The 24,335-nt window shown below is 34.2% G+C and overlaps 1 protein-coding gene across 29 annotated transcripts in view; it reads right to left on the bottom strand.

The window, feature by feature from the left end:
* Positions 1-24,335, bottom strand: part of Rims2 (regulating synaptic membrane exocytosis 2) — a 540,571-nt gene that overhangs the window by 209,909 nt on the left and 306,327 nt on the right. For 23 of the 29 annotated variants that reach the window (XM_052160864.1, XM_052160861.1, XM_052160860.1 and 20 more), the window contains 5 exons: positions 23,563-23,609; positions 20,819-20,931; positions 10,602-10,732; positions 6,569-6,740; positions 4,289-4,442 (listed from right to left, as the gene is read on the bottom strand). In XM_052160864.1, coding sequence (XP_052016824.1) covers positions 4,289-4,442; positions 6,569-6,740; positions 10,602-10,732; positions 20,819-20,931; positions 23,563-23,609 — 617 coding nt within the window. Of the gene's footprint in view, positions 1-4,288; positions 4,443-6,568; positions 6,741-10,601; positions 10,733-13,884; positions 13,933-20,818; positions 20,932-23,562; positions 23,610-24,335 lie in introns of all 29 variants that reach the window. The other 6 variants (XM_052160857.1, XM_052160868.1, XM_052160859.1 and 3 more) reach the window with 1 other exon arrangement.

Genomic DNA, 24,335 nt, shown 5'->3' with positions numbered 1-24,335 from the left:
CTCGGAAAATAAACCTCTTGCTTTTGCATTGGAAAAAAATAAAGTTATCAATATCTGAAATTGAATTGGCATAGATGCAAATTATTTCTTAATCCCCCAAATCCTCCACATTTGCTTTCCAACAACTAAACACATTGAAATATAAATTTAATTTAAAAACCAAGTTTCAATATCAAAATAACAAACACGTAAGCATGAAAATACTGGAAATTTCCCATAGGCACTAAACACTCTTGTTAGGTTAGTTAGGGATTACTATATACACAATAGCCAAACAAAAGACAACAAACCACACTGCACATATGAATACATGCATTCAATAGCACACATGCTATGTTTACCTGAATTATATGAACATAAGGCTTTATCTGTAAAACAATGTGGAAGTAATGTCAAAAATACAACTGAAAATTGTTACCGGCAGAAGAACTGTGGAAATCTTATCTCTATACTACAGATAATAAAATTCAATGTGTTAAAAAGTAAAAATGCCATACTAATTGAGAATAAGACAGAAATGAATTATATATGAATACAAATTAATATTAAGTTAATAGAAAATCTGACTAATTGAAAGAATTATAAGCTAAGAGCAGAAATTAAAGAAAATACACAAAATCAAAATCTATTTATAGCCTGTGCCATAGCACTTCTGTTAGGAACACGGACATATTATATAATCTGAAATTCAATACTGGATAGAGAACATTAAACAACTAAGGAATTGAAATTAGATGAACCATTGAAAAGTATCACTCATTTTGGAATTCTGAAATTCAAAGATGAACAGTTTAAAGTTGATTTACTCTTAAGAGTGTCTAAAAGCAAACATTCAAAATTTGAAGGATACAGTTACTTAAACATTTTAATATCATTTAAAAATGTATAAAAATCATCAAAAGTGAAGGGATATATATTGCTTCTTCTTTTTGTAATACAATTTACTATCTACTGGAGAAAATGTAATTTACTGTAATAACAAGTTATTAAGGAGGCTTATTATTTTAACATTGAATTAAAGTTTTAAATCTATAACGATAATTCTGACGTTTCCAAAGGTGGAAACAGCATATTTGCCAACTTTCACAAAACTGATCTGTTTTGTTGGAAGCCTACATAGCAGATCAATTACTCAAAGTGTTCTAAAGGAACGAAACAGAACCTTGTTTCTGGCCACAGTATCTGAAGCACAGTGGGAGCAGAACAAGAAGTACAAGAAACCGTTTCTCAGGAGAATAAATGTCTAACTACAGACCATGGAACAAAATCTAGTCGATTAACAGTTTTATAAATATTGTAACATTTAGAAGGTCATATTTTAATGAACTAAGAAAGGATTGACTGAAATAGGTTAGGTTAGGATTAAATTAACTAACAACAATGAAATCAGGACAAATTTTAAATATCAATCACTTATATTATTAGATTTCAAACTTACCTCCCAACAATTTTGTTTAAAATGTAATAGCCATCTATAATTTTTAAATCTAATGATCCTCATATTGTATTATGTAATTTTATGTAATATTGATTATCTAATTTTCTCTTTTCTACTTAGTAAAACTATAGTGTTTTTGTTTGGGGATAACTAAAATGTTTACTGTAGTAATTCCTATCTTTGATATCTCTACTCTTCAAAGGTCATATACCCTATATATAGGACTCTATTCTAGAGTAGATTTTGCACACACACACACACACACACACTCATACAGAGACAGAGAGACAGAGAAAGCATGAGATTAATTATGATACTGTCATTACTGTCATGATACTTGGTCTTTCTATCCATGTATTCTTTTCCCTCAATATTTTAAAGAGATACTAAAACTACAGAGGTTTTTCCACTAAATTAAGGGTATGTGCTTTGGGATTGAAAACTAAGTGACACTTTCCTAACTCTAGTTATATTAACATGATAATAGAGCACTCAAAGGAGAGCTGAGGTGGCACTGGAGAGCAGCCAGGAGCAACAGGTGGCTCTGGAGGGACTCAGAGCACATTGAGGGTCAGAATCCCCTATCATCATCAAGGGCCATGATTAAACATGTTGTGTGAATAACAAAGTCTCAGTCTCTGGAAAGATCTAGAGTACATCAATATTTTAACACCAGAGTAAAGTAGCTCCTACTTGCAGCCACCACATGGGAAGCAAGCACCCAGGCACCAGTATCAGGAGAAATGGCTATGCTCGGACCTGGCTCAGACAACCACTGTAACTTGGGACACTTCAGTGAAGATCAATGTGGATAAAAATCTAAGGAGTATTTTTGAGTGCCATCCTCTCTTTGGCTTCCTAAAACCTCTATTAAGAGGACTTCTAAGGTATCTCAGCATCACATATAATTTTTTAAACAGAATGTAACTCTGTTCAAGTTGGTAAAAGAGTTATACTTCAATCTAAACAGTATGTCCTGGTCAGTCACAGCACCAAGCCCCACAAGCTTGACATGTACGTAATGTTCATGTGTCAAGGTGAGGAAGATTTCAAAGAACGTTAAATGGAAAAATATGACAAACTAATATCAAAAGCAGATAGAATATATTAACAAAATCTATATGAAATTCAAGTATAAATACACAAGTTACCATCGTTCTGTCAGAAAGGACTTAAGGAAAAGGATGGCAAAGCTTGGGCTGGTAGGAAACATGGAAGAATTGAGTTTGAGGGCTGAGACTCCTCAAACATATTCATAATTGCAAATAACAACTAAAGTAGGCAGAGCATAGACCAGGTCTATAAAAAAAAGAGCATGCTGCCCAACATGAGCAGCCTGTACACTGAATTTGTATGAATCAGTGCCCAGAGAGTCACACTAACACTCTTCATGTAGCCACTGACTGTCCTACGCTACAATTTAAAAAGAATGTACTAAGTGGATTACAGTGGCCAGAAGAACAGACAATTTCATTCTAAGAATGTAATTATTCCAAAAAAGTAGGTGGTAGTAGTACTTACAAGTAGGAATACATGAAAAACATTTATGGTCTCAGGAGGTTAGAAAAGGAACTGTAAAAATTATTTTAAATTAATTTTACCTGAGTATCTGATATTGTGCTTAGTGGAAATAAAATTCTAGTTATTATTTTTTTAAAAGAATGAAGATGATTCCCTAAGCTTTCATGTGACTCTCAGAGGACCAACCCTAATTTGATACATATCCAGCACTTTCAGATTTCTAATTTAATCCAGTTCATCAGAAAGGAGGTGATCTATCTGGAAAACAGTTGTGACTGTCAGGCACACTTCTCACAAGCAACAAGTTACGATGTTGTTTATTGCTTTTAACTGGACACTCATGAAATCTCACCGATGCCAGTTAGCTAACACCTGACAGAAATGCTAGTGAAACAGAACCCTGTGACCACATAAAAAGAAAACAGCTCACAAAAGACAGTGAGAGCAGCAAGCCTTCTTCTCAAGCCTCTACCATTTATTTGTCAGAAAAGCATAACCACTGGGCTGGAGAAGCATTTTTCAATCTTCGAGAGCACTGTTAAATTGTACAAAGCTAAGGTAGAGTGGCCTGATACAGTTCCTAATAATTAAAACAAGAATATTCATACTAGTTTGTATTTGAAGCTGATGGATCCAGTTTGTCTGCATGTGTGTCTGTGTGCACACATGGATTGTTAAATTTTTACATATATGGATGGGTACATAGGCAATGTGCGCATGTGTAGAGGTCAGAAGTCAACTGGATACCGCTGTCTATACACACTATTCAGAAACAGTTTCACACTGAGTCTGTGCCCTCTAGAAGGGCTGGGTTAGCTCTTCAGTGAACCTCAGGGATCTGCCTGTGCTGGCTTCCACAGAGTTGCGACAGCAAGTGTGTGCCAGCTGCCCATGTGCTGGCTAGGAATTTCAAATCCGGTCCTTATGGCTGAGAGCACTTTACTCCCAGCCAGCTCCTCAGTCACTAAATAAAAAGTGAGGTAGTATGCTTTAAGTGTCTGCACACCTTCAGGAATCCATAGCTACACGACCAAGCTTCATTACTTCAGCATCTCATTCCTACATTTAAGGCTCTAAATACCAGTATCTCCAAAAAGTTGTATATATTTTATATTCTATCATATAACATGCAACTGGAGTGATTTTAGTATTGTGCATATGAATACTTATAGCCTGATGTTACTGTTTTAAATTATTAAAAACCACAATAGTAGCCATGAAAACAGTAACAAATGCTCATTAGCAATTATAATGCTGTTTTCACTGTCAGATGTATAATCATGATAAGAAAAAATTCAATGAAAGTATGATAAAGTTTGTAAAACTTACTTTGCAGCCTGCGTGTTGGGCTCTCCCCATGGAGCTGTCTCCGTGGCATATATGGGGAAGGGCGAGGAAGCGGCAAGGAGGAGACATCATGGGTCTGAAGTTTGTACCAGTGCGGTTCATCATCCAACAGAGCTGTTTCCAATTCAATTAAAATCTACAAACCAAAGGCCAGTAAAAATGAAATCTCTTCAATAGCCTTATAACTTTTATATTATCACACTAATTGTTACAACAAAACGATATATTTAATGTTGTCAATTTTGTCAGCAATGTTTTTATAGCAACTAAATGAGAAACAAATTTTCTAACATTTTAGTGATTTTGAACTTTAAATCGCTACATTTATTATACAGACCTTGACCATCCAACTAAGACAATATTAAATTTGCAATATTTTACACAAAATGAATAGCAATTTTTATTTTTAAGCTGACCATGATAATTGATTTTATCTTTTATTTTCAAACTCAAAAACATTTTAATTTACAGTTTCTAGTATAATAGCAATTTCATAATAACTGACAAATGAGAAGAAAAATTAACTATTAACAACCAACCATGACACATTATTTATTTCTATTATGAATAAAAATGATTATCTTTGTCATATAGAAAAGGATTCTAAAGATAAAAATAAGTAAAAATGACTTAAGGCCAAATAAGCCTGTTGGTAACAGAGATAAAATGAAAATTTCTTCCTTAAAACTTTATGTACACCGAACCATTCCACCTGACAGTTCAAAACCAGAACATCACATCATTAGCTCCATATACGTTAGATAATAATGCATAGAAAGGCAAGAACTGGTGCTTTATGTGTACCATATCATCCTGTGGATGGAATAATATGATTTTTTAATCATAAGAGAAATCAGTTTGTAGAAATGATTTTCTGTTTTCCTTGAGATTTTTATGCAAGTACGACAGAGCTTGTGCATATTACGCAGATCTGCCATGTGAAAATAAAATGTTAAGTCACCGTGCTATTTAGCTACAGGTAAATAGGCAAGTGCTGTTATTTTACTAGGTCTAAATGTTCCTTGTACCTTTCAATCTTAGAGGCACTGTGGTGCCATGTTAACACACACTATACTGATTTAACACCTCTATTAAAGACTGCGCTGCATATTATCACTATTTACACTTGGCTAAAGAGGGAAACTGATGCAGGACAGGTCACCTCGCTGGACACAGGGCTAGAAAGGAATGCAGACAGGCTACTAGCTAGAATTATTGTTCCCAGAACTGCATTGTCCTTTTATCCAAATGATTAATAGGCTTATAACTCTGTAAGTGACATCATTCGGTTCATATTTCTTTCATTTTATTTTATCCATGCCATTCTCCATTCATTTAATCAGGAAAACTAGGTAGACTAAACAGTGATGCAAGCAAGTAACTGCGTTTTCTCAGCATCATATGCAAGCAGCTAGAAAGCGTCTTCATCGCTCACTCCTCTTCGGTTTGTTTTCTGTATTACAACTGAAAATATTTTTCTCAACTCACAATTTAGACAAACTTTGCTTAAACTGGTTCCCATTACTAGGATTAAATCAAGTAGGGAACATGCTCTGCTGTCCCTTCAACACTGCTGCTTCATTTTGTCTCTGCCAATTTGAGGAGCTGTTCCAAACTGATCAACCCTGACGCCTTTTTATTCTCTCTGCAGAAATCTCAGTCTCATTGACTATGTAAAATTCTAATCTTGTGAATACTTCTTGTGATCCTACAGTGCAGCACAGCATATTCCTACTACATCATCACAGCAATATCTAATCCACAATGAGGTACAAATTCTTAAGGTAAACCCATGGAAAAAATGGCCAATACATTATATGGGTTACAAAATAATCAAGGAATAGAAAAACAAAAGCTGACAACACTGTACAAGCAACAGTGCATGTATCAAGTGCAAATCAACTTTAATCATCACATCCTACGATCTCTTCACTAGCCCTTTATCATTATGGGGTTTTGTTCGTCTTGGCATTAGTTTTCGGTATCGAGACTGAGACGCACATGTTACCCTCACTGCACTTGAATTCTTGAATCAAATGATCAGCTTCCCTGGGAGCTGATCATAGGCATAGATTACCGCTTACACTCCCAGTTTTGCGAAGAATCTTTAAAAACACTGTTTTCTTTAGTGTCTCAGTTTTACCTTAAAGCACTGAATTTGTTCTGCTAAATTAAGACACTTAAGATTGTGACTCTACTGATAGCAGTCATTTAAACAGCCGAAAGGTGAGAAAAGCTTCAACTTTAACTACTTCCAGGTACCTCTCCTAAGAATTCACTCTCTTCTTCTCGAACTCTAGCTTGATCCCAAAGGGTGATTTCAAGCATCCGTTCCCGGAATTCTCTTCGGTGGACAGGAGAATAAATGAAAGTCTGGTTCCATTTGGGTTCCAAAGTTTTCTTGACTGTTTTTGTTCTTCTCTTGTTTTTATCACTATTTTAATAAAAAGAATATGTGCAAACTTACATGCAATGTTTTTACTCTATATTTTATCAACTTAAAATTTCTCAAGGAAAAAGCCAAGTAAGGTTTGAACTCCTTGCTAATTATGACATGTCATGCAGTGACCTAACTGATTAGCTCAAACAAACCTCTTCATTTAAGCAGCAGAAAGTTAACTGTAAAAAGAAAATACATAAATTGAAATGTTTATTTTATGGAAGTACCTAACAAGCAACTGTTACATATATTTTAAGAATTTTATCTCAAATAAAAAATACTACTTGTTTTTTTGACAAAAAAAAGAAAAGGAAAAAAGAAAACACCAAACCCTGTTTTTAAAGACACAGAATACTGCTTCTTTGTAAGGTAGCCAAAATAATGTTTGATGGAAATAGAGGATAATTATCTTGACAGATAAGACTTATAGCTAGGAGGCTTTCATACTTACTTTGATGGACTATCTCTGGTTAGGAAATATTTTTAACTGTATACATATCATTTATATGTACAACATATTTACATATGAGGCTTATAATACTGTCATGTTAAAATATATTTTAACATATAGCTTAACAATAATACATATTTTAAAATAGAAGATAAAAAATGAGAAGCGGAGAGTTGACTCTAATTAGAACTGAAATCTGAAGGGCCCTGGAAGAATAAATCATTAGCTTAATTGAAGCCATGAAAGGCAAAGCTGGCTCAGTAAGCAGGAATCCCTACAGTGAGCAGAGGAAGAACTGCTTTCTGAAGTCCCTCACAAACACAAGTGCTTTCAAAGCTCCACCACCATCTCCCCAGAACTATGATGAAAATCTAATTTTCAACAAGTAAAAAGAAATGGGTTTTTCTTTTCTTAAAAAAAAATGTAACTGAAACCATCAAATTGCAATCATGTTATTTACTAATTGTATTTAAAAACAAGTATTAATTTATGCAGGTATATTTTAATAGGTTGCTAAAAATAAAATAAATCTGTATTCTCTGCAGGCAATGCAGTAAACATTTGTTCAATGAAATCTAAATGAGCTTAATTATCATTTTAGCACTTTGAGTTTCTGTATAACTTAAAACAACAAGCAAAAAACTTGACAATTGTATTCAAAATTTAAAAAGGAAAGAAATATATGTGTGGTCATAACCAATTTTATTTCAAAATAGTACCTTTATAGAACATGATATAGAAAATGTGTTTTGACTACCATGATTGGAGCAGATATATTTTCTATACTTTGCTGAAACTCCAAGAAGCCTTATCAATTAAATATCAATTGTTATTTCATCTAATCAAACTATTCAATGATATTTCCCTAAAAAATTATCAGGAAAAATTAAATTAATAGTTAATGTTTATTATCTTAGTCATGTGTAAAAAACTGGGTCAAAAGAAAAGAGAAAAGCTAAGATAATGTCATTTTCTCAGTATTGTAAAAAAAAAAAAAAGCCAGATTAAAGAATAATCTATAACACAGTCCAGTCAACACTGTAAGCTTGCAAAGTATTTAACTGTTGCCAAATATTTAGTATCTGACAAGTACCTCAGCTAGAAAACAACCTGAGTAAAAGGTTCTACTATCTCTCACATTCTTTGAGGTTAAAAAAAAAGTTAAACACTGTACCTGGAACACAGGCAAGGAGAAATGCCTTTATATTAACCTTTTATTTTCCTCAAAAAAGGAGAAAAACTAGGCAAAGTAATATAAAATTAAATAACAAAACCTAATCAAGAAAAAAAATCAGTAAACTTTCAGTCTCTTAAAAATCAAATGTGGGAAGTCATCGTGGCTTGGTGGGTTATGGCGCCCGCTTCCCTCCATGCCTGACAACCAAAAATCAATGCCCCAGACCTACGTAGAGGAGGCAGAAAACTGACTCTCAAAAATTGTTTTGACTTTCATGTGAGTGCTATGGCAAGGACACAAACCATACACACACACACACACACACACACACACATGCACACACACACGCACACACACACACATACACGCGCGCGCGCGCACACACACACACACACACACACACACAGAAAGTATAATTTAAAAATAAAAATAAAAATACAATAAATATTTTTTGTACATTATCAACTGGTGACACCCCAGGTAACTCAAAAGCAAAGGCATAGTAAAAAGGCAAAGTTTGATGTGGCTTATGTGAGTTCCCCATAACTGACATAAGGTCTGTGCAGCAATCAGCCTCTCTATACTAAGGACTCAGATGACGTAGCTGCCAGGGTGCTAGGATAATCTGGCTGTAATAGCTATCATTCAGCCAAAATTCAGGTTCAATCTGGCCACTCCAACTATGGATAATTTTTCTTTCTTATATTTCAAAATGTGTCTCTCAACAAAAAAGACAATCTATATTGTCAGATTTTTTTCAAGTTAACTTCATAACATAAAATTATAAAGTAAGAAACTTCTGATAACTAAGTATTATGAGATCTTAACATATTCTGGAGCATTTGTTTTACAACTTGCAAAATGTATCAAGTAAAGTACAATTGGGAATGATGCACTGCCTTTGCCGCTCTCCTAGATTGCTCAGATGATACTCAAACATTATAAATCCTGACTTTAGGGCAGGGACACAAACCTTCGAAAACCCTGGAAAACTGTGATGTTAAACTCCGTCCACTCACAGCTCCAGCTTCATTCCAGGAACTCGTGGCCTGGAGCAATGAGTTTCTGTTTGGAGCAATGGCCCCCTTTCAGGCTGCTTTCCAAAGAGCCAGTTCTTTTCAGATTAGTCAATTAAATAAGACAATGAGAACCCACCCAGCCAATGGGGAAAGACAGTTACTACAAGAGTTAGATTAAAACCCAAGATTACTTCCTCTCTCAGTATGTTCCCTATTCAGAGCTCTTTTGAGCAAGAGTTAAATCTGCCTTTTCAAAACACTAAAATTGGAACAGTTCTCTCTCTCTCTCTCTCTCTCTCTCTCTCTCTCTCTCTCTCTCTCTCTCTCTCCCTCCCTCCCTCTCTCTCTCTCTCTCTCTCTCTCTCTCTCTCTCTCTCTCTCTCTCTCTCTCACATCCTGAACTTATTTCTAATAATAATTCCTCTACTCTGAGGAATTTTCTGCTTAAGATCATTATGGACCCAGGGTGTGTAAACAAACTGAAGCTGTGTGCACTGCTGCCTCCAACCCTAGAAACTCCAGTGAGACCCGAGGAACAGGCCTGGAAAGCAGAGACAGAGACAGGAAAGGCGCTGCCCTCCTTCGTGTTCCCCGCCCTGGCTGGAGCCCCTTCAGGCCTGAAATTCACAGTGATCAGACTACTTTTGTGGAAATATGTCTCCAGTCCTAAATACCTTTAAAATCTGTGTAGAACAAGATAATTCATGACAAAAATCAAAATAGAGTCCTTGAAGGAGTTAATTTTGGGCTCAGTTGGACACTATAGGTGATAAAAACAGAACGCACTTGTCAGCTTCATGGACTGTAATTATAGTAAAACAAAGAGCAAAGATCAGTGTGGTCCAGAGCTGGGAAGTGAAGAATACAAAACCAACTTCGGTGCTGCTCCAGCTTTGTTTATTAAACAATATACATTAAAATCTTTATTTAAAATATAAATTTTAATAATTTTGGCATATAAATATATTACTTAAGAAATATAATATGCAGGTGTTTAAACTAAATAGTTAAATAAAATCATATATAGTAAATGCAAAGTTTTAAAATAATCTCAAATGCTGTCATTTTTAATATGTTATAATGATTGTTTATAAATTTCGCAAGTATATAATTGTTGACACAAAACAGTGAATGATACAAGTCAAAACAGTCTTTGCTTTCCCACTTATTTTTTTTAGAGCACATAGGTATTGGTTTAAAGTCCCTACCTTCGGTCTGGAAGGAAGTAAATTTTAACATAAGGATTCCTTGGCCTCCCGTCCTCCCTGGAAGGGAGATCCTTTGCTCCCAAAATTGTAACTATCAACTGGTGACCAACCTTGTCAAACCATAGTTTTATCTGAAAAGCAAAAACATTAATTTATTGGCTCAAAATTTACTATCAATACATGTTCACATTTCCAGTCTTTATACCATTCTCTAATACAAATATTAAGAGAGATAACATTTTCCCCAGTAAACTGTGACTTGTTAAAACCAAAGGATATACTAAAATAACCTCAATGAATAAATGAACTGATTCTGATGTCTCATTTTCATTGATAAATCACTTGGGTTCTTATTATCCTGATGTGATAAGTTATTAATGAACATATAACAATTACACTATTGTATTACATAATTTGTACATAATGATTCCTCTATATCTATTTTTATTTAGAAATCCCTACAATTCTTTTTGTTTACCTTTGCCTTGAAAATATATGTTCTAAATGCAGTGTGTTAAAAGTAAACGGTAGTCAGAGGGAATTTTCAAGCAAATGTTTGTATCTCCATAGTAAGACATATTTCAAAAGATATAAGAAGGCTTACTAGTAGCTTTTATAGATTCCCTTAACTTGTATTTAAAACTATAATAAATTCACCTTTAAACATTTTTAGAGGCATAGCTCCTTCTTCAGTGAAGAAACACATGACATCCTTAAAATAATAAACTTTATAATTTTAAATAAGAAAATGCATGTAATGTTGCTATATCATAATTAGGGATTCCCACTTTATGTCCTCCTGCTCCTAATTTTTTTTTAACAGTTATCGTCTCCTGTAACTTCAAACCTTCCCACCAAGCTCAATGAGTATCCTTTCTATCAGGATCTATAAAAGATCCATGTGTTACCTAAGACTTAGTATCATTACAACCAGCTAAGAACTGAAGTGGAAGCAAAAATTTGTACCTTCAGATTCACACATTCATTTATAAATGAAATATAGCAGTTTAATTCTAATTCCGCAATGGTTTTGCTGGGTCCCTCTGTATGTATTCCAGAACATCAGAGGCTGACTAATTGTTGAGTCAGAAGAGGTAGACCAACAGATTAAAAGGGTATATTCAATTATTTCTGCTCTTCCCTTGTTGGGGCTAAAAGAAATGAAGCCTCTTACAGGAATAAGAATAAGAGATATCCAAACTATAAAAGCAATTATTAATAGTTTTCATGTTTCATTGGTTCAAATTTTAAAATGGTTTTATCTTATTGCATAACTAGAATTTTCTACTAGCTAAGAAGTTCAAAAATAGACCTCAACAAGATTTTCTAAAGCTGTGTTTAATAAATATCTGACAGTCTGCTATTATATGGCTTATTATAAAGTTATAAATTTCTAGGCTAGCTTTTTACCTATGAATTAAACTGAGATTCTAGAATTTTAAGAATCAGAGCTTTAATCCAAAGGATCAAGGGCTACCTCCCACCCCAAAGAAAAAGAAGTCTCATAGCTAAATACAGTGATTTGTACTTGAAACACAGCACTGGGAAGAGCAAAGGAGGAGAAATATTACCAAGCTACAGACCTAGGTTAATCTGAGTTAATAATGAGTTTGAAGCTATGTGGGCCACAGAGCAAAACCCCGTCCCTAACAAGAAATCAAAGGACACAGAAACTGAACAGGGGCTGGAGACTAACTCAAAAGATTGAAAGGAAAAGTTTTAAATTTGCTTGCTTGCAATGTTAGAATATAGATATAGATAAGGATTAGAAAACCCAGAGAATAAACTATTCTTTTGACAAAAGCTGAGAAACAAAAATAAGGAAATTCAAATGTTTGATTTCATGGGATGAAGGAAATGTAGACAAGTGTCATAGCTTCTAAACCTGTGATCAAACCCAGATTAATTTAGATATTCTCCACATCAATAATGGCAACAGGTCTAAGGTTTTTATCAAAAAGTTTATTCTTTAGATTTCCCTGTAAAGCCAATTGCTATGATGTAACATTATTATCTCTTATATAAACAGATTTTAGCATCATTGTTTTCATACTGATACATCAGTATGTCATTGCCTAAATTAATTGTGTCCAAACATATTAGTACTAATACTATGAAATAGAACTAAGCTCTTTATATCTGATCAAAATCGGAATTTTTAAGAAGTTATATTGAAACTGTCATTTAATAACAGACCTAATTTTGAATTTTATTAAGGAGTATGTTGAAGTTTGTAATAGATATCGAGCCCCATAAAAATATTTTATGATCTATGTTATTTATCATATTCTTAAACCTGTGTTTTAAAAATATTTAAAGCATGACTATTTATTGCCCAAAATACAACAGATATAACTCATAGTTCTATCAATGACAAGCCTTAGTTCAATTAACTTAATAAAATATTTGTATCATTTTAATTATTTAATATGACTATCATTTCTTTGTATCCTTACTCTGTATCTAATTTAAATTGTTTACAACAAAACTTTAGCATCAAACATCAATATTTTATATTATATGATATTAAGTAGAATTAATTTTAGTTATTTAAAAGTATTATTCAAAGCCATTAATTCATTTAAAAAACATGCACCAAAGCAGGGAAGGCATAAAACTAATTTTAAGATAACTATATTAGCATACTGGACCATATAAACCTAATGAATAGAGGCAAACAACTTGTACCCAAGAAGTTTGTAAAAAAAGCAAAAGCAATGATAGAATACAAATGAAATAATATATATATATCATTTGGATTATGTTTTTGTTCTTTCAAACTCCAAAAGTGGGATTCTTACATAATAAATGCAAAAAATCATATTTTAAATAAGGTACAAATATATTTGCCAATCTCAAGGAGTCATTACTTGGAAAATGCAAGAGAATATGGATGGGATGTGGTACAATGAATGATTTAAAGAGACAGCAACATTTGTGTAATAAAATATCTAGAGTTTAAAATTAACTATTTCAAGTAAATGTTACAGAGTTAAGCAAAATATCTACATGAAAACTAAATTGGAATGCCACTTTGAAACCTATACATTTGAGTGCTTCATTTACTTACAAAATAACTAACAGTAATTGTCTCTTTAAATTTGTATTCAATATTCTAATCTCCATGCAGAATTTTACAAGCTGCCTTATAAAATGATTTGAAAGTCAAGAGTATGGTTTGGAGCAACATACCAAAAAAAGTGTTCCTACTACGCATTTTCCAAACATACAAATAAGGAATAAAACACAACTTTAGTCTCTATCAGGCAGACAAAGCCTTTACCTGAACCCTAGGAACAAAAGGCGTTGTTCTTCTACTAAGGCTTTGGCTCTGGTAAGCAAAATTAAAGAAAAAAGCAATAAAACAAAACCAAAGAGGACAATATGCTGGAACTAAAAGACCAAAAGTAAAAATAAACACAGAAAACTATCCCTTAAATACATTTTCATGACAATATCTTTAAATTAAATAATTCATTATAAAAATTAATATTTCCAAGTGCTAACATAAATGAAATCAAAACATTCTAAAATTTTAATAATTTATTTAATCATATTCTTAAAGCATAGTTAATAGACTAGGAATTAAGATTGAATGTACAAGAACATAGGATTATATAATTTCCAAAAGTAACTAAAGGATACCCACCAAAAGAAGAAATTTAAAACTTTACCCTTACTACTACAGCCTATGATATCCATGTGTGCTTGGTCCCAACAGACACACAAATATTAATCCATCAATGTTCAAATACTTTATTTAAAATGGCATACTATATGCACAAAACATACAAGATATCAAATGTTTTCAATCATCTCTAGGTTAGTTACAATATGAAGTATAATGTAAATGCTACAAGTTGTTGGTGTATTGCTATTTAAGAAATAATTATAATATAAAATCTATAGCTGTTCAATACATTTATTAAAAATTGATCCACAATTGTATAAGTATATGCATATGAAATCTGAAACAGAAGCCTAATTGTCCATCGATTAAGAACAGCTGAGTTTGGTGTGGGGAGAGCACTGGGTCCATCACGGGATGCATCGCTTGAGATGGGACATGCATTTCTTGTCTACTAACAACACTGTCTTGGTTATTGCTTTTTACTTAGACTTAGAGTTCTTTATTTTTCCTAAACGTTTATGACATGATCATTAACTCATGATATTCCCAACCACTGTGGGAAGTCATTGCTCTAACCCCAAAATGCAAGTGAAGAAAATACATGAGAAAGGTCTAGGTGAACTTCTAAATGCTCAAAGACTACTATAATATACAAAGTAAGTAAAACATAATTCTCAGAAAGAACATCACATTTCTTTTCTGAATTTTTTTAACTTTTATTTTAAAACCATTTCTGAGAATTAAAAAAATCATAATAACCTAATTCATAGATAATAGATGTCAATGATAGGTCAAGAATCAAATCCAGAGCACATCTCTGAGTCTGAGAATGGATTAAGAACACTTCATTCTGCGCCCTGTCAGCAGATTCCATCGCCTCTGCACTATGTCACAGATAGCCAAGGACTTCTTCCTGTCTTTTCCGCTGTCACTAAAGCTGGTGATTTGTTCTAGGCAAGCTTATCTCAGGTTCAGCATCACTAGACCAGTCTAAAACCCAAAGGAAAACAACCTTCACAGCAGACTGTTGGTCACCAGGAGTTGCCTTTTTCTCTCCAAATATTAAGTACCAAATCTGAGTTTTCTTCCAAAAGAAGTTACACACCGGTGAGGAAGTGTTCAGATATAGAAAAGTGATAGAAGAAAAAGTCTGCCCTCATAAATCTGCACTGGACAAAGCTTCTGTAGGTGGAGGGAGTGTGGAGCTGCTGTAGATTAACTAGAGGTGCTGAAGGGGGAGGGGAGTTAGGGATTCCATTTTCCCTGCTCACATCTCTACAGCGTTTTAAATAAAATATGCCAAGAAAGGAGATCTTTGAAAAGATGTTTTATCTCATAAAATGAAGGCTCCACTTTAAAAAGATTATTTTCAAAATAATTAATTCTTTATAGTAAACAGTTTTCCATTATCTAAAACAACCTGAAATAAGCAGCTATAAGATTTCTAAAAACCTGTTTAAACCTTATGCTTAGCCATGAGGTTATACATAAAGATAACTATCGAATATGTCTGTACATAGATGACAATTTTAATGATGTAAAAATATATGAAGCATTTAAAGGCTTAAAATGAGGAGGAATTACTGCACTGGAAAGCTGTGAAATTCTCACTTTCTATAGTTTCACCTTTGGCCATGACCCCAGGAAACCACTCCACAGCTTTCAGTCATCCGTTCCTTTACTGCTGTAGCTGTCTATGCTTCAGACCTAAGTAGTGTTTATAGAATGGCAAAGATCTGTGCACCATGTTTGTAAAAGCTAAGGCTTCATACAAATGAGGACTCTAAAAGTGCACACCACAGCCTACGAATGTGTAATGTCATTTTTCACTACTCCGTGTACTGATCTTTAGGACATGCTTTTTATGGACTGCATCTAGAACACAAATGCTATAAAAACATTAAAGTCCAAAAATAAAAATGGAAAGAAGAGCAGAGATTGAATGCCGTCCAGAGACTGTCCCACCTGCGGATCCATCCCAAATACAGTCACCAAACACAGACACTATCGGGGCTGCCAAAAAGTGCTTGCTGACAGGAGCCTGATATAGCTGGCTCCTGAGAGGCTCTACCTGACAAGGCGGATGCTCATGAGCGCGTGCCTGTGTGCGAGCGAGGGTGGAGGGGGCCCCCAATGAAGGGATTAGAGAAAGGGCTGAGGGAGCTGAAGGGGTTTGCCACCCCATGGGAAGAACAACAACATCAACCAACCAGAGCGTCTAAACTACCAAACGAGGAGTACACATGAAGGGACCCATGGTTCCAGCTGCATATGTAGCAGAAGATGGCCTTGATGGGCATCAGTGGGAGGAGAGGCTCTTGGTCCTGTGAAGGCTGAATGCCCCAGTGTAGGGGATTGCGAGGGCGGGGAGGTAGGAGTGGGTGGGTGAACACTCTCACAGAAGCAGAAGGAGGAGGGATGGGATAGGGGGTTTCTAGGATGTAAATTGGGAAAGAGGATAACATTTAAAATGTAAACAAATAAAATATCCAATAAAATTACTAAGCATTAAAAAAAAAAAAGAATTACATGCACGCCTTTAATCCTAACATCCAGTGGAGAGGCAGGAGCAGAAGGGTCTGCCAGTTGAAGTCTAGTCTAGAAAAATAGCATTTCCAGACCAGTAAGGGCTGCATAGTGAGACACTGTCTCAAATTTTAAAAGGAGGGAGGGAGGGAGGAGGAAAGAAAGAGGGAGGGAGGGAAGGAGGGAGAGAGGAAGGAAGAGAGGAAGGGAGGAAGGGAGAGAGGGAGGGAGGGAGGAAGAGAGGGAGGGAGAGAGGGAAGGAGGGAGGGAGAGAGGGAGGGAGGGAGAGAGGGAGAGAGGGAGAAAGGGAGGGAGGGAGAGAGGGAGGGAGGGAGAGAGGGAGGGAGGGAGAGAGGGCATGGTAGAGGGAAGGAAGGGAAGGGAAAGCAAGAAGTAAAAGAAACCAACAGCTTCACACAGGAAATATTTCTAAATGTTCTCCAGTTTTATAAAGGAAAATATGAAATACATACTATTATTTTAAAATCCTTCAATTCTTAAATGGGTAAGTAAAATTTACATTTGTAATATTTAGCAAAAGTCAAATGCAAAAAAATTAAGTAATTTTGCAATAATAAATCAATCAGACACTACAATTAAATAAACAAAAAGTTATGGGTAGAATCAATAAAGAGTTTCTATAGGAAAAAAAAGAATTGAGACTTTCTCACATAGAGAAAAAGAATGAGAAGTATTTAGCCTAACAGCCTATCAAACAACTAGGCAAATACTGTAAGCATATTTAAAACTGTTCAGAATCAAAAAAGTTCTCTTACAAAGTTTAAAAAAAAAAAGAAAGTGAGAACTTAAAAGAATCCCCATAAGGCAATGCTGCCGATGGCCTAACAGGATGCAGGAAGAATACAGTGCTTGCTTGGGCTCATTCTGCTTTCCTCGTCAAATAGATTCATGGTTCTTTTGTGGGTAAGTCCTAGGATGATAAGCAGCCACAGGATTCAGCATGGTAAGAAAATTAACTATATAAACCTTTACAAAATTGGGCATAAGTTCCCCAACGGAGCAGCCAAAGAGAGGACCAAAGAGCTGAGGGGGTTTGCAGCCCCACAGGAGGAACAACAATATGTACCAACCAGTACTCCCCAGAGCTCTCAGGGACTAAACCACGAACCAAAGAGCACACATGGAGGGACCCATGGCTCCAGCTACATATGTAGCAGAGGATGGCCTTTTGAGACATCAATGTGAGGAGAGGCCATTGGTCCTGTGAAGGCTCGATGCCCCAGCATAGAGGAATGCCAGTCAGGAAAGTGAAGGGGGGGTGTTGGTGAGCAGGGGGAGGGAGGATGGGATAAGGGGTGTTCAAAGGGGTAATGAGGAAAGGGGATATCATTTGAGATGTAAATAAAGCAAGTATCTAATTTAAAAAAAGAAAAAAATCTGTAAGATGTGTAAAAATACTCCAAAAAAATTAATCAACAGATTTGAGTATAAACATGCAAACAAGAGCTATCCATCATGTGTTTTTTATTTGAAAATATATCAGCAAAAGAACTAATACATTAGGAAAATTACATCAAAAATAGACAAATAATTTGTGTTCTGAGGCATCAGTAATGTTGTGACTTAATGAGGAGTGAACACAAGTAGAATGTTTGAAAAGCAAATATGTCCCAAGGTGGAAGAAAATGGGGTTGCAATTGTGATGGTAAAAGAAAAATATCAATGTGAATGAATAAGGGGTCACCTGAGAAAATAACTTTCTAGGTATGCCTGTCAGGGGGTCTTGATAACTAACAACAGCAGGAGGGAAAGGATCCCCGAGCTGTTCTCTGGGCAAAGGATGGACTTGTATCCACATTCTCTGCTCTCTGGTGGATGCCAGATGAACAGTTATTTAAGTTCCTGATACAGGACAATAAACCCTTTCTCCTTCAGTCGCTCTTATCATATTATTTAATTACAACTGTTAACACTGCCTAAGAGTGTTCTAAAAAACTGACATTTGTAGGCAAGCTGCAAACTCCTACATTATTACACGAAACCAAATTTTCTATATGCTGATACAGACACACTTGTAATTCAGGAAAACACCTTGTTTATGCTGACCTAATACAAAGATCATGAAGGACATTAAAAATTATACAGTAATAAAAGGCATTCTATTTTGTTCATTTATATGCCTGGTGACTAGAACTACTATTTCTGTCAGAAATTTAATTTATGTGTTTTATATATATATATGTGCATATATATATATACACACACACAGACACACAGACACTTATATGTAGTGTGTACATATAACATGTATATATAAAATAGGTGATTTATGTTAGGTGTGATTAGAATAGATTTGTTCAATAATCTCAAGTTTATACTTTAGCATTTGAATTATAATTTTACTTCTAAAAAATTCTTAAATTAATTAACTATAAATATTCATATGTATCTAAGTATTTCAGTGGCATAATTATTTATAATAACAAAAACTAGAAGCTAAGATAAATGTAGTATTATAGATAGGAAAGTAAAGTTAAGAGGAATTTTTAAAGACACGACAAAGTCTATAAGTTAATGAAGAAAAAAGCAGAATTCAGGCCATGAACTTATAGTCTCAGGACTTTGAGGCAGAAGCTGAAGTGTCACCAGAAGTTCAGTCCAAGCCTGGCCTACATAGGATGTTCAGTGCAGCTAGAATTATACAGCAAAATCCTAACTAAAAAAAAAAAAAAACCCAAATGTATGTGAAATTTTATTTAAAATATATGTGCATGACTTTAAAAAGTCACACGGAGTGTTAAGATTATTAGAGGTTTTACTTTTATTTTTGCACTGACTAGATTTCTGATGATAAGTAAGAGCCATACTTATAATTCCTGTTTTTTAATGTAATTTGATTGTGTATCTGTGTATAATTTCAAAATGCATATAATTAACATTTCATCTAAATTTATAGAATATTTTCCTTTCTAGGTACAAAAGTGAGAATGTGCTTTTCGTGTGCAGCTGCAGTTACACGGGCTACAGTTGCCCTCACAGCCTTACCAGTTTTGACCTACTTCCAGACTAATTTTTAATCAGGAGGAAATCAATTGAGTTTAAATTTTTTCCAAATCCCTTCCATGTACTTCTAGCATTCTCTTCTAGCACAATATGTATATGATCTTGTAATTTGAAATGATGTTAATAAAGTAGAACTGTTGAAGGTCAAAAACACTCCCAAAAATATATCATTTCCCCTTAAAACTAAAAGAAGAAATTTCGGGCTGATGTAAAGAAAGGTATGGTTAAGGAATTTAAGGTACAATTTCATAACAGTTTGGGTTTTAACTATCACAGTTTTGATCAACGTCAATTTCTGGGTTTGAGAATTTCTTTTCTTTAGTATTCAGGAAATTCCAAATTAGCAATTAAAAATTACTAGAACAACAAAGCTGGATGTGTTCTACTATGGGAATGATAATGCAATGAAAGGACTAAAATCTACAGACCCACACATAATAAGAAGATAATATAGAATGTGGAATTAAACCCTTAACTTGACCTTGAAAAGATACCAACCAATGCTCACATAATGAAAAGTTACCTCATTGCATTATTTAGTCTTGACATTGTGAAAAAAAAAAAACTTCTAGAAGCCTTATATATCTGAACAATATTAAAATTCCACCCCAAATTTCCTTAAGACTGAAAAGCAAAGATTACATAAATATTCGCTTCTATCTTAATTCAATCTTGGCATGATATACCATTTTCCTCTCTCTTAAAAAATAATAGCAATTCCCAGTCATTTAAAAGTAAAGAGTAAAAATCATCACCCTTTGTGATGATTAAAAGAAGGGTTACATATCCTCATGAAGTTACTAAACTCTATAAACTTCACATTAAAAAAGCATTATAAGAAATAACCCAAAAATTTTAAGTAACTAAAAATTATGAAAAATAAAAAGCTAATACTAAAGGCACAATTATGCTCTGGTAATAACTTGGCTTACAAACAAAACAAAAACAAACAAAACAAACTAACAAAAAACCCTTAGCATCATATTTTAACAGACTCATTCACTATTCACAGAGCGATCAGTTTGTGATTACATACTGAAAGCTGTCCAGATAAGAACTGCGGGACATCCCTCAGCATGCCCGGACTCATGGGCGAGGTGACGGATATAGAAGGACGATCCATTTTTTGAGATTCAAATGAGCTAGAACCTGAAAAGACAAAGAATAATAAAGCATCTCTTCCTATTTCAGAACAACTCAACATGCTTCTTTTAAAAGTCCTTGAAGAGTCAATTTATAGAGACCATTTTATTTCACAATATTATAATCTTAAGGAGTTTTAGTGAGGTTTGCTTTTGTTTCAGACAGTTAATTTTTGTTGTTTGTTTTTGTTTTGCCTAAGTGTTATTTAGAGCCACGGTTACACTTGTGCTGTGCTAACTTTGTAACAGCAGCAGGCTCTAATCCAAACTCACTTGTTTATTATCTGAACTCACACTCAATATTGAGAAAATATTTAAAATGCAAAAGGAAGAAAAACCAAAACACAAAACAATAAACCTTTTTCATGACAACCTAAAATTTAAATGCTAAGAACATAAGTACTAGAATGTCAAAAACTATTAAAGATTTTTGGGTAATTTTAAGACAAACCTTATATGATATAAAAGTATTACACTAGTAGAAATGAAGGGAGAGATTATGAAAAAGACAGGCAATGGCAGAAGCGACAGTGACCGAATGTTATGTGTGTGATTTTCACTCTAAGCAGTTGAGGGAACCAGTCGGAATGTTTACAGAAATAGATATTAAGTACCAGCAGAACTATACACACTAATAAGAGGATTGTGGCTTGCCACTGTTAAGGGGGTGAGCAGAAGGACTTCAGGTGATACTAAAGTGATGCCTTAAATAGAACTGGGGGCGCGGCTCACTAGATCAGCTGGCACTTGCCAGCCTAGGTTCAATCTTCTACTGTGTAGGAGAAACCAACAATGTGAGAAATGTAGGACAGTACTGAGATTTCAACCCTATTATCAAAAATAGAAGGTCACCTTTGTACCAGTTATGGTCTCTGAAAAAGTTGGTGGTGCATACTGTGCAAATAGTTACAGGAGAGGGGGGTGGAAAAGCAGAACTTACTTTGGAAGCACAGTGAATTTTAACATCTTTGAGTATCCAAAACAATGTAAAGTATATAACATATCAATAAAACTAAATATCAGGGTCAAGACTAGAATTTGAACTCACTCTGTTGAACCATATGCCTCATTAGAAATGCATGAGTACAAAACTCACTTCTAGAATGTGTATCACATAAAGGGAAAGGTGCAAATTTACTCAAAAAGTAATGGTGATGCCTTTTCACAATATTTAGAAGTAAATTATTGATGCCTTTGCTGAAATCATTTGTTACTTCACAAGGCTTACAAAGCAACAGATAACAGGGAAATCAGTATAATATATGATTTAAGCTCGCAGGGATGAAGAGATAATGATAGCATCTTTAACAATGCAACTTTGGCAGCCACCTAACAGCTAAAATCATATGGAGCAAATACTACACATGTATCCAGAGCAGCAACTTTAACAGTGGTCCTTGGACAGGTATAGAGTCTAATGTTCAAACAATAAAAGTTTGGAACCACATTGAGCTAACATTCCTGGCTCTCCAAGGACAAGTTTACCATCATAGTCTGAGGCATTTTAGATAGCCATAAAACAAATGGTTTCCTATTGCTTTCATGGTATCTTACTACTGTAAGGAGAAATACTCAGCCTTTGCCGGAGTTTAGCTGCAACACCAAGTTGCAAGTATAAATTAAATGAAACCAATGCCAGTAGCACTATATAGCTCTAATGTTTATTTGTTACCCTGTAGTTTATGTGACCAGGGTCACCACTCTCTTGCCAATTGTGACGTTTTTGAGCTTTGCTTTGCTTAGCCCTGGCTTCATTCAATAATTTTAATGATATAATCAAGTGTTAAGTATAAATGGTTCTTTGAAAGCATTTCCCAAAGCACATAAATTCTCCAAGGGAAAGTAGACATCCTTAAGGAGGCTTTGAAACCTATTCAATGTGGCGGCGACTGCTTCTCCTGAACCATTCTAATTTCTCCTTGAAAACTACTTCACAATTTTGTCTATCATATTTGTTTGTGTGCTTATTTGTTTAAGTTGCAACCCTCATCTTCTCTCCCTGTACCCCTTATACTACTCCTAGTCAATAAGGAAAGAGTTCATCAGGAAACAGCTAATTAAAGATATGAAAATGCAGTTGAAATCAAAACAAAGTTGAACTTATATGCTGGTTGTTCCATTACTGCTGTGATATAAAATTAGATCTACTATTTTAATCTGAAAAAAATATAAATTAAAATAAATAAAACTATTCACTATATTTTTCCAAGCATACCCTTCTACAAAACATTAGAGTTACAAAGCTGCAAACTTAAAATTTTGTGGGACACTTTGGGAGTAGGTAGCCAAGGTGGTAAAAATGGTCATGACTTTTCACTGAAGTACATGGGTACATAGGCAGCAAAAACTTGCCTAACTGAATACTTCATGTGCAGTTTATATGAACATACCTTAGTAAAGAACCTTAAAAATCTACAATAATCATGGCAGGGGAAAATAAAATATTAAAATAATTATAGAGCTTGGAATATTTTCAACAGAGATGTGAAATACCATAACATTTTCCTCAACATTTTTATATGATTATGTTGAGGCTATAAATTTACTTATCTTATTTCATATTGCTAGATAAACTTATTTACTAGACCTGAAATGAATGATATGCTTAATGACATATCCTAGAATAAATTAAACTTACTGGATTCCAGTTGTGCATGCGTGCTATCAGGTATTCTAGGAATATCTCTGGAATGATAGAAAAGGATAAAAAATAAACTTTTATCAATTGAAGCATCTTGTTATCCTATAAAAATTAGGAATAAAAAGTGAAAACAGGGAAGTAAGTATATAAAAGCTTTATGAGGATGTTAAAAGGCAGACCACAATTTTTTTATTTGTTTTTGGACAAGTTGACCTAGGTAAAGCTGGCCTTGAATTTGCCACACACTTCTGCCTTTTCCTCCCAAGTCTGGGATCACATTTTTACAGCTTTCTCTGACAGGAACTAAAACCTATGTGCATTTCAACACATTTATAAAAATATAAACCTTCTTTCCTATGTGCCTTACTGTATAACCTTAGACTATAATCTACTTTGAAAATGCTTTGCATTCAACAAGGTAAGTTTTATAATATATATTTATTCAATTCTTTATTTTCGCCTTCTTTTCTAAATAAATTACACTACAAGCCAAACCAAATATCACTACAACTAAAATTTTTAAATCTTGCATTGATAACAGGCAAGCATGATTCATACTAGGAGTTCCAAAATTACCTTGTAACTATATTTATATCAAAAATACCTATACTTATTTAATATGCAAGTAGAAAGTAATAACTAGATTCATTCATAAAATATGACTATAAATTATTTTAAAAATATAATTGTATATACTTAAATATTAAAATATAGACTCTATGGTTTTACCATATTTCCAAACTTTAAAGAGGCAAAAGCCTCCAATCCAT

This window comes from Apodemus sylvaticus, chromosome 17 (assembly GCF_947179515.1).
Source record: "Apodemus sylvaticus chromosome 17, mApoSyl1.1, whole genome shotgun sequence".
NCBI classification, from domain to species: domain Eukaryota; kingdom Metazoa; phylum Chordata; class Mammalia; order Rodentia; family Muridae; genus Apodemus; species Apodemus sylvaticus.
This window is presented reverse-complemented; position numbering and strand designations above follow the sequence as displayed.